This window comes from Bacillus rossius, chromosome 11, assembly GCF_032445375.1.
Source record: "Bacillus rossius redtenbacheri isolate Brsri chromosome 11, Brsri_v3, whole genome shotgun sequence".
Classification (NCBI taxonomy): Eukaryota; Metazoa; Arthropoda; class Insecta; order Phasmatodea; family Bacillidae; genus Bacillus; species Bacillus rossius.
Window position 1 is genome coordinate 53736419 of NC_086338.1, and position 12250 is coordinate 53748668.

At 37.7% G+C, this 12250-nt stretch overlaps 1 protein-coding gene across 2 annotated transcripts in view; it reads right to left on the reverse strand.

Moving 5' to 3' along the window:
* LOC134537001 (chromodomain-helicase-DNA-binding protein Mi-2 homolog) overlaps positions 1–12250 on the reverse strand; it is an 83812-nt gene that overhangs the window by 14398 nt on the left and 57164 nt on the right. For both annotated transcript variants that reach the window (XM_063377156.1, XM_063377155.1), the window contains exons 31-33: positions 10026–10358; positions 4110–4324; positions 613–778 (exon numbers count right to left, since the gene is read on the reverse strand). In XM_063377156.1, coding sequence (XP_063233226.1) covers positions 613–778; positions 4110–4324; positions 10026–10358 — 714 coding nt within the window. The remainder of the gene's footprint in view (positions 1–612; positions 779–4109; positions 4325–10025; positions 10359–12250) is intronic.

A 12250-nucleotide genomic window follows, 5' to 3' on the forward strand; every position in this document is an offset into this window, starting at 1 on the left:
AAACTAAAAATCAGCTTAAAATGTATTACCCATACACGCATTAAATTGGCAAATTGTCATTTGGTGGAGGAGTTCTTGATCAGTCAAATGATAAACTAGGCTAGGGAAAATATGTGCTTGGGAAACCAAAACATTTTCTGTGGTCAAAAAAAAAGATTCTTAGTATAATTTAAAGTTGCTGAATCTGGATAGATACAGAAAAGAGAGGAATGAATGAGTAATGCACAATTGAAATGGTTTAAAGAGTGTAAAGATGAATGGGGTTGATAGAAGTGAAGGCCAGGTTGTGCCACATTGCCATGAAAAGCAACAGTAACAGTCTGCAACAGCTAAAAAGAGGAATAAAATTTTGAAGGAATGTTTTCCTAGTATGACATTACCCTCTACTAAGCATGAACTTTGAAATGATAACAAATGTGAAGTAGCTTGGCTTCTGGGTTGTAGCCGTGTCCTTGGCAAATAATTCCACCGACGTTTCGGGTGGACATTGCAGTCGCCATCATCAGGGAGCCGTTCATTACCAGTAGGTAAAAACCCAGAAGCCAAGCTACTTCAGACAATGGCCGTGAAAGCCTGCGAACATTATGACAGCAAATGTATATTCACACAAACCTTAAACCTTCTTGCCAGGAACTTGTTCTTAATCTCCAGGAAGTTCCCCTTTCCCACGTCCATCTTGAACGGCTCGTTGATGATGGAGAAGCGGATGTCGTTCTGGATGTCTTGCCACCTCCCGTAGCCGTGGGTGACGATCCCGGCAAGCAGCCAATAGTCGTGCCTGCAAGACAAACAAGTAGACCAGTGGACGGAGAGAAAACCAAGCAGCACAACTAAAACTCAGAAATATTATTTCTGCGTTCGAAGAAATACTAAATAACTCTGTCATGAACACACTTATATGTACTTCAGAGCCTCCTATCAGCAAAAACAAGATTTTTACAGTTTTATTTTTAGGCCAATTTCATTTTTGAACAACAGATTTTGGTGTTATTGTCGTTATTTTTTTATGAATGCAGTTTATTTGTTAAGACAGTACATGATTAAACAGATATGACACACAATTTTTTAATGATACTTATTTCACCAAAACAGTGTCATTTTTGCCTGATAAATGATGCACTCGGAGCAATAAATATAAATCTACAAGTACTTGTTCGAAGAATGAACATATGTCACTAAGTAATACAGTAAAACCCTCTTAAGAAAATATTGAAAAAACAAAACGTCCTTAAGCAGGAAAACTTATTAAAAGGGTAAAAAGTAAAAATAAATTTTCAAGGGTTAAATAGTTGCGAGGTTTATCAAATGTAAAGTTTAAATGGAGTTACGTAGAAGGAAACAATAAAATTACATTAGTGAAACCTCACTGATTCAAACCTGGAGAAATCTAGGATTATATATACACTAGAGTCCCGTTATAGCGAGGTGTCACGGTTCCGGGTTTGATCCTCGCTATAACCGTGTCCTCGCTATAACCGAATTGGACAAATTTTGGCCCCCAAAAAATAAAAATTAACCGAAAATAGCATAAAAATTGTGTTTAAACCTGTATAATTGGAAAATAACAAGTAATATTAACGAAATCTTAATTTCTGTGAGCAGATTTGTGAATTCTCTTTAAAACGATACCCCATAAGTACGGATGCGATCACCGATTGCGTCAAAATAACCAGAATACCCTACCACGCCACGTAAGTATAGCATCTCAACCCGCGGCCGACGCAGCATTGTGCTGCTATCTATTGTCGACACGGGCTGTCTGCTGGCGGCCATGTTGGTTCGGGATGTTGCTAACAGGTGGTGCTAGTGTAGCGCGACGATTTAATTCCTTACAAAAAAGCAGGAGTGCGGCTGCGGCAACGCACGTACGTCTCAAACGTAATAGTCGCTGGAAAACTATACTTTTTTCATTTAAAGAAACCTGTCAACTTTTTTAGAAAATAAATTTGGGATTAAACTCAAACCATCACCACCCCTTTCCCGGACAGATACCACAACAACTGACCGAAACAAAAGTTACAAGAAAACTGCCCTAGCGATTCGGAAATAAATACGGTAGTGCCTACTAGAGGTGTAAAAGTAACGAAAAAATGTGTACCCGTATGTATTCGTTACTATAACAATTAGTACTCGTTACCATCGTTACGTTACTCGTTACTTCTGATACCGCATAACATGCTATGTTATGTTGCAGCAACGAATCCAGTCGTATTGCGTACGCGTACAGTATGACGTCGCGTAAATAATAATAAATAGAATATAAACAATTAACAATATTTGATAATTAATAGTTTTTGTTAACCAAGAAACAATTAAATCTCATTAGAGCGGCTTTTTAATATTATCTCTTTTAAGATAACAACCAAAAAAACGTGAAAATACGTGATTATAAAAACAAAATCATACATATTTCTAATTTGTAAATAATACTTTCTTACGTTGTTTCTGTTCCAATCTCAAACTTTGTGTACACACGGCACAGATAACTAACGGAAGTTTGATAAAAGAAAGAAAGGATGGGATTCTATTTTTAAAGCCACGCACTTAGGTGGCGACTAGAGGTGTAAAAGTAACGAAAAAAAGCGTACCCGTATGTATTCGTTACTATAACAATCAGGACTCGTTACTATCATATCGTTACTCGTTACTTCTGATACCGCATAACATGCAACGAATCAAGTCGTATTGCGTACGCGTACAGTATGACGTCGCGTAAATAATAATAAATAGAATATATACAATTAACAATATTTGATAATTAACAGTTTTTGTTAACCAAGAAACAATTAAATCTCATTAGAGCAGCTTTATTATATTATTGCTTTTAAGATAATAAAAAAAAACGTGAAAATTCGCGAAAAAAACAAAAAAACAAAAATATACATATTTCTAATTTGTAAAAAAATATTTTCTTACTATGTTTCTGTTCCAATCTCAAACTTTGTCTACACACACAATACCATTAATAAACAGTAAAAAACTTGGACGACGAATTTCCAAATTATACTTTACTTAGTAAACAAACATCGTTCTTTGTAACGTAAATTCATCGAATATGCGCGCGCATGCGTGAAACATACAAAAAATGCGAGTAACGAAATGTAGCCGTGTGTAACGTTTCGTTACTCGTATATAGACGGCGCACCCGTTACTCAGTAACGAATACATCCGGTTTGCTACAGCTCTAGTGGCGACTGCACGGCTGAAGAATGTGACAGGCGTCAACGGCAAGATGTCTAGGGGCGAGCGAGAGGGGTGGAGATAAAGCAGACAAATAACAAAAGCGCGCTTCAAGCGACCACGCCGTAAATTCCTCAAAAATACCTCGTTATAGCCGTGTTCTCGCTATTACCGTGCTCGCTATAACGAGATTCTACTGTACTTCTTAATTTTTATATACTCAGTAACCGTACAGAAAAAGTATTTAGTAGATGCAGAAAGGATAAAATGGGCACTATGTTTTCATGAAATTAGGGCATTACTTTGAGAGACATGTGCAAGTACTAATCTCGCAAAAAAAAAAAATTATTATATTCAATGAACCTAACTGAAACCAGACATATAAAAGATTTTCAAGGAACAGATTTAACATTTTGCTGTAATTTACAGTTATCTGTGGTCTGATATGAAGCCATAGGCTCATGCACAAATCCACTATACACACACACACACACACACATATACAGACACACACACACACACACACATCGTACTGTCAAAGTAATACGGCCACATGTCAAAAGTAGAAACTTTTAACACAATTAAACAAGAGGCTATATTATTGCAATAACATGGTTAAATTCCAGACTTGCGTCCATCGCAACATCGTGTTTTGACCGTTATTTTTTCAAAATTCAGGCATGGCCTTATTACATTGGTAAGATTGGCAGATGTTGTTTCCATTGGCGATCTTAACTCAATTTCACATTTTTTGAGATATGGCTCTATTACTTGACAGTGCGATATGTGTGTGTGTATACATATATATATATACACACATATATACATATACACACACACAAAAAAACACATCCACACACACACACACACAAACACACACCTAGTCCCTTCCACCGTCACCCACGAGCTACCAACAAGGTCCTAGTCACCTCCTGTGCCAGATCTCGTACTCGCGGCCGGGAACCGCCGCCTTCTCCTCGTTGACCCACAGCGTGTGCAGCTCCGTGAAGCCGCCGTCCGCGATGTTGAACATGAACTTGCGCTTCTGCTTGTCGAACATCTCCTCCATCTTGCTGGGGTCCATCTGGATCTTCTCCTCCTTGCGCTCCTCCTTCGCGGCCTCCTTGCCCTCCGGCGCGCCGAGCTACCCCCACCACACACTTTAGACGTCACAGTGAACTTCTACCAAGTATTTATATCAACGCATCACTATCTTTTTTTAAATCACATCATGCCCACCGCTAAAGCCCTCGGCTGTTGGTGGGCATGTTAAAATATAAATAAATAAATAAATAAATAAATAAATAAATAAATCACGGTATGCTACATACAGTGCAGACCTGCCAACATTCAAATTTAAAAAATCATGAGGTCCTCGATAAAAATTTTCAGGCCCATAAATACAGGTTATATATAAAAAACAACAAATGAGAATCTTTAAATTTAAGTGACATACCTGTACATATGTTACATGGTCTCTGCTTCAAAATTTATTTTAACAAATTATAGGTTGTAGATTTAATTTAGTTGAACATAATTTAGCGCTGTTGTGTAGTGATCATGCACGGCCGCAACTAAAAAAGATGTAAAATAACATTCTGCTCGTGTAACACTATTATCATTGTTCACAGCAAAATTAATTTTTTTATTGGAAGCAATACACTTCACATGTTAGTTGTGTTTTTTTGTAGCGACATGTTTCACAATGTCTCTTCTTCCACTATGCGAGATAGAAAAATCAGCACGGCACACGCTACGAAACGCAAAATTGCTTCCTTTACATGACTCGAGTATTGATGGAAACTCGTTACTGTAAGCTTTCGTAAAACTTGTTTTGTAACTTTTACAAACAAAATCTTGGGGCCCCGAAAAATCGTGAGGAAACACTATTTTGGCGTGAGGGCGTGAGATGGACCAAAAAATCGTGAGCCTCACACCATAATCGTGAGAGTTGGCAGGTCTGACAGTGGAACCTCGCTAATATTATGTGGGGATCACAATTACCACCCCGAGCTACCCCCACTAGCGACCATCATCACACACTTCGAAAATCACAAGCCTAGTTTTTTTTAAAAGAACTTCTACTAAGTATTTATATCAACGCATCCCTATCAATTTTTTTTTAAATCACATCACAGTACGCTACATACAGTGGAACCTCGCTAATATTATGTGGGGATCACAATTAGCACACGCCGAGCTACCACTACTAGAGACCATCATCACACACTTCAAAAATCACAAGCCTAGTTTTTTTTTTAAAGAACTTCTACTAAGTATTTATATCAACGCATCCCTATCAATTTTTTTTTAAATCACATCAAAGTACGCTACATAGTGGAACCTCGCTAATATTATGTGGGGATCACAATTACCACACGCCGAGCTACCACCACTAGAGACCATCATCACACACTTCAAAAATCACAAGCCTAGTTTTTTTAATAACTTCTACCAAGTATTTATATCAACGCATCCCTATACAGTGAAACCCTGATTATCCGTTTTCCAATGGACCATGAGTAAAAAACGGATAATCCAGGAAATCCTACAATGTGGGAACACACTCTAAAGTTACCAAATGCACAATGTATGTACTATTGCAAAAACTTTCAGTGAATCAGTTAGGTATTTCCATAAACTGACACCAGCAGCACACTGTATATACACTTTTCATGGGGACAAAGTAAAAAAGTGTAAAAAGCGGGAAAGTGTAAATAAAGGGAAAAGTAAGAAATACTTTTAAGTTAATTAAAATACAGTCGCATCCTGCAGCGTTCATAACAAATGCGGGCTACATTACACATACGCATTGCACCACAGTAAAAAAAATTTAAATAAAAGGGCCGCAAATTCGACATTTACCGTCAATAGCGCGCCGTGCGCGGAGAAAGGTCATCGTACTCAATCAGCTGTTATAGCGCGACGTACCCGCCGGCTGGCTCTCTCTGTTGTCTGAGCTGCGCATGCGCAGTATAACTCACTCAACGCTCCGCCCAGACTCGTGACGTTCCATCAGCAGTCAGCCAATAGATGCGAGCTTAGCGGAAAAAAATATAAGCTCCACCTCCCGTGTACCAGTTTTGTCCAGTTCTAATACCAGTTTATTGGTATACGCACCAGTTTTCTCGCTGCCGTGACGTGTTCAAGTTTACGTTCACCTTGATTTCTTGATACCAATAATTAATTATTTACGATCCCCAGATATAAATGGTTAGTTTAAAGAATATGCGTCAACTGTACAATACTTCCGAAATTATAAAATACGTTTGAAACAGTTACCAAGACTCCGCTCATTTTATCTTGTAAAGTTTGTATCGTACCAGTATTTTGGCTAAGTTGTGACATAAATATAAATATAGTAACAGAACGTTTATACATTCGTGAGTTTACGTTTTTCCCGAGTACATTTTAGATCCTCCTGCTATAATTACTCGGACTTTTACACGCCTAGGCTAAAATTATTATATGTTTAGAAATAAATGCAACTTTTCATGTTATAAAATATGTTTATTTTGCGATTTAAAATGTTTACTGCCGACTATAAAAGTTACGTTTTTCACAATGTTTTTAGGCCTACTATCGTTGTTACGTGATGTAAATAGCGGGATGGATTAGATTTTTGAGACGTAACTCGCGTGAAAGTATTGTATTGGATTAAATGGGAACCAAACGGGACCTGAAGAATATAGTGCAAATAACGGGAAAACGTAAATAACGGTAACGTAAATAAGGGGTTTCACTACTTCCTTAATTTTTTTAAATGAACAAAATGTGCCATCCACTGGGATGTTTGATGCCCGAACTTGCTGGAACCAAGAAAACAAAACTTTCTCAAGCTCACTGTATTTCGACTGTCTTGCCATTTTCCGTTTTTTTGAAGACTGGCCGAACTGACTTGCTTGTTTCCAAATCTCATTTCTTCTAGCGAAGATAGAATTAAGAGTCGATGGAGGAATACCATAGCGCTTTGCCAAATCAACCCGTTTTTCGCCTGGATTTTTTTCAACGGCATTTATAATTTCTAAACGCTCTTTAATGGTTTTAACCTCTTTTGTAGACCGATACATATCAATGAACCTTTACAAATTTCACACGTGCATTAGAGTTAAATGCGTAAAGCTAATTTACCGTAAACAAGGAAAATCTCGCGCATATACGGCCGGCCACGGAAACGCTAGGATGAACAATTTCGTCTATGTTTCTCGCAGGATTTCACTGCCGCTAAATAGAAACGTGTTTACGTTGGGCTAGTATGTAAATTATATCGACCACGGTTATATTGTTGTGTCGATTATCGCACAAAGCAAGAACTATCGTGCGAGCGTTAGCTTTCGTCTGTTGTTTTGTCTGTTGTGAACCTGTTAGCAACAGCGTCATGCTCACTTTATTCGTTTTCTTTTAGTAATGGCCGCCATATGTAAATATTGGTATTGCGTGTCGTGTAGACACGCGTAAACTGGAATATTTCTCGGGAATTTGAATGTGAAATCGGTAAAAAGCCTGTAAAGTTCAACCCGTTAAACCGGGTTAAAAAATATTCGTAAACGATGGAAACGGGATTTTTTTAACATTGTTCTTGCGGGATTTTTTCGGGACCACGGACATGGAACAATAAAACCGGGAAATTCTACAATGCGGGAACGAATAAACGAGGTTTCACTGTATATATATTTTTAAAATCACATCACCGTACGCTACATACTGTGGAACCTCACTAATATTATGTGGGGGCTCGAAATTAAGAGTGATTTGAAATTGGCCGTCAGTGTGATTGTAGAAACCGTAGTAAATTTGTGCAGTGTAAACAAGTGCTTTTCCAGGTGACACTTTTGTCAAAATGAGCGATTTAGTTCGCCCCTTTAAAAGCAGCAAGCAGCAAACAGAAAAAAAAAAAAAATTGAGTTCGGAAGCTACACACGCCAAAGAAGAACAGAGCTATTGCTACATATGTAGAAACCTGGGGGCATGATAGGCAAGCAACGAGGAAAGGGCTGAACTAGTAGCCACAGGAAAGAGGGGAGGAAATGGGAGGGACCCTGACATGACTGATATGAACACTATCAGCGCTAGCTGCTCCCCCCCGCCCCCCAGCACTTTAAGAGTATAATTTATTGGCTGCAATTGTTGGTCTTGTTTAATAATCTATCTTATATATAATTACTAATGCCAAGTTGTTGCCTCTTTAATCATCTCTGTTGAATCAAGCTCATTAGAAAAATGTCAGTTTAATTCCAAATAAACCACCTAACCCCTTTAAATGGCTATTACCGTATTTACTCGCATATAGGTCGCGGCAATTTTACCAGATTTGATGGGAAAAAAATGAAGTGCGACCTATATGTGAAGAAAATTTTTTTTTTAAATTTTTGAGGAATTTTTTTTTGCAATATTTTGCTTTAAAATGCGAAAAAGAAGTTTATATAGGTATAGGCAAATTTATTTACAATGTACACATACAGCGAAACCCCTTATTTACGTTACCGTTATTTACGTTTTCCCGTTATTTGCACTATATTCTTCAGGTCCCGTTTAGTTCCCATTTAGTCCAATACAATACTTTCACGCAAATTACGACTCAATAATCGAATTCATCCCGCTATTTACGTCACGTAACAGCCATAAACAACCAAAAATACCATGGGTACTTTAAGAGTAGATAAGATTAGCTAGTAGGCCTAAAAACATCGTGAAAAACGTAACGTTTATAGTCGGCAATGAACATTTTAAATCACAAAATAAACATATTTTATAACATGAAAATTTGCTTTTATTTCTAAACATGTAATAATTTAAGCCTAGGCGTGTAAAAGTCCAAGTAATTATAGCAGGAGACAATCTAAAATGCACGAGGGAAAAACGTAAACTCACGAATGTATGAACGTGGCTGATTGTTAATTTCTGATACTGTATTTATGCCACAACTTAACCGAAATACTGGTACGATACAAACTTTACAAGATAAAATGAGCGGAGTCTTGGTAACTGTTTTAAACGTATTTTATAATTTCGGAAGTATTGTACAGTTGACGCATATTTTTTAAACTAACAATTTATTTCTGGGGATCGTAATTAATTAATTATTGGTATCAAGACATCAAGATGGACGTAAACTTGAACGTGTCACGGCAGCGAGAAAACTGGTGCGTATACCAATAAACTGGACAAAACTGGTACACGGGAGGTGGAGCTTATATTTTTTCCGCTAAGCTCGCATCTATTGGCTGGCTGCTGATGCAAGGTCACGAGTCTGGGCGGAGCGTTGAGTGAGTTATACTGCGCATGCGCAGCTCTGTGAACAAAGAGAGCCAGCAGGTGCGCCGTAACAGCATTTGATCGAGTACAATGACATTTCTCCGCGCAAGGCGCACGGCGCGGTAATGAATTACCAGTGCGACCTATATGGGGGGAATCTTAAATACCAAATTCAAGACCTCAAATTATGGGTGCGACCTATCTGCGATGGCGACCTATATGCGAGTAAATACGGTACTTATTTCTTCATTAACAGAACAATTATCACAAAAGATCTAGTCCACCCAAGATTTAATCTCGAGCATTTCTAACAATGGGATAGTTTTTTTTAACTCACATTATTTTTAAATTAATACATTAAAATTTTTGGGTGTTCAAACTGACTGAATAACAAAAAAACAAGCAATTCTTCAACCAGTAAAACCAGTTTTTTCCTTTCAGTTTGTGCCATAAATAATACAATATATTTTTTCCCCTAGTGTTTAAGTTAATAAAAGCCGTAAAAACCATACATGTTTTCTTCTGAACCTATATTTCTCCATTTACGGAAGTTCCAAAAAATCCACCCACACTAAAGTTGTTATACCAACCTCTACAGGTGCCTCGTCTTCTTTCGCATCTTCCTTCTTAACCTCCTCCTTCGGCGCCTCCTCTTCGGCTTCCTTTTTCTCCGCGTCCTTGCCCTCCGGCGCGTCGTCCTTGGGCTGCGACGGCTCCGCGGCCTCGCTGCCCGCCGCCTCGCTCTCTTCCTCCAGCTCCATCTTCACTCCCGCCGCCGGGCCTTCCTTCTCCTTCGCCTCCTCGCCCTTCGCCTCCTCCTCCTCGTCCTTCGACTCCTCCTTCACCGCTGGCTCCTTGCCATCCTCTTTGGGCGTGGCTTCCTTCTCCTTCCCCTCTTCGTCCTTCAGTACCACATCCTCGCTCTGGAGGAAAAAAAAAATCAAAAACAAATCATCTATACATTATCTATACCAAAAGTGTACATTAGAAAAATTTTTTCATCTGAATTTCCGTTAAAAATATAATGATGTTCGCAGTGGTGTAGCCAGGATTTATGTATGGGGAGTGTTAAGAAGCATGCCCCCCCCCGCCTCCCTACCGCGCGTATTAAAGTGGGAGGTCCAGGGGTCCTCCCCCGAGAAAATTTGGATTTAAGGAGTAAAATAGTGCTATTTTAGCAGTTTTCGGTACTTAAATTTAAATATTGTAATGGTAAAAATTTTATTAATTTTAATATGAAATTTGTTTGAGTGATGAATAAGAAATTAATTAAAGATTTGGTGCTAAGGGGGGGTGGGGGGGTGGGGTTTGAACCCTAAACCCAACCCCCCCTCCCCCCTGGCTGCACCCCTGGATGTTCAATAATCCAGGATCAATGTGGTCGCAAACATGCTGGATTACAGACCTTTCACTGTACAACTGAGAATCTGTATAAATACAGGGTAGAACTTCTCAAAACATTTTTTCAAGGAGGCAAAAGAAAAGAAAAAATTAAGCAGGCAGGAAATATCAATTTAGCACTTATCAGTGCTTGAAATTTCTATCAATGGACTCATCAAGCTATATGTAAACAAAAAAATTATATTAAAACCACGAATGGGTACCCTTGATACTTGAATTTGCTTAACCAAGCCATTAATTTTTCTTCAAATTCATTGTCCTTGCAGCTTCTATTTTAATGGGCTTTAAAGACACATTTCCATATTTCTGCAAAAACTGTCTCACAATTAGTGATGACGATGTTTGGTGTGGAAATGCCTCTGTCCAATTCCTTTGCTACTTGACCATGTGAGTTTTTCAATCTACACCTATGGTATAACAGTGATTGTGAACAAAAACATACGTAAATTGTAAAGTGAAGTGTATAACATGTTAAACTTCACAAATGGGATAAGTGCTAGAAATTTTAGGTTTTTAAAAAAATTTGCATTTATTAAATTTAAGAAAGCAAACATTATAAGCAAGAAATGCACCATTCATGAAATGTTAGGACTTTCTTATGGAGGAAATGTTAGGACATTAAAAATATGTTATAACCAGAAAAACATTATAAGCAGGAACTATATAACAGGGTTCTACTGTAGTATAACTGTAACTTCGTAATGTCTGTACTTGGGACACATTTTTAATTAAATAAATTTGATAATGTCCAATTAGATGACTAACCACACTAACTAAACTTGGCACTAGTACATATTTGTTACAAAATTGTCAGCAATCACATACATGCATAACATAATCTTTCAAGTATACACACCTGAGTTGCTTTAGTATGTAATATAGGCACAAAGTCCACAAGACACCAAGCAAACCACATGGGAAATGCTAGGTGTTGGAAAGGCCATCATCAAAAATACTGGGACCACACATTTCTGTAAAGAGTAATGTCTGACATACAATTATAGTACATTAAGTCCTGAAGCAAAGGACATATGTTTAAAGGACACTTAAAACTGACACTACAAAAATAACTGTCCCTGATGTTACAGAAATAACTGTCCTTCGTGTTTCGCTATATTTTGGAAAAAAGTTGCAGAAAATATCATTGTTTTCAAACTGAGATGAGATCAAATTGTTTGAGGCTTACACAGAACACAGTCATTTTCAAAGCAAGAAGCACGAATTTTGATATTACGGTGTTCAGCTGGAATATAAGGGTACATATGAGCATTTTTTGAAAAGAAAAGAAAAAAAATTATGTCTTTTAATATAATTTTTTTTTTATTCACATTCTGCTAATATGTAGTTTAGAACTTAATTATCTCTGGAATGTCTAGCAAGAAAGGAGATTAATTAGACTTCATGGAATCAATAT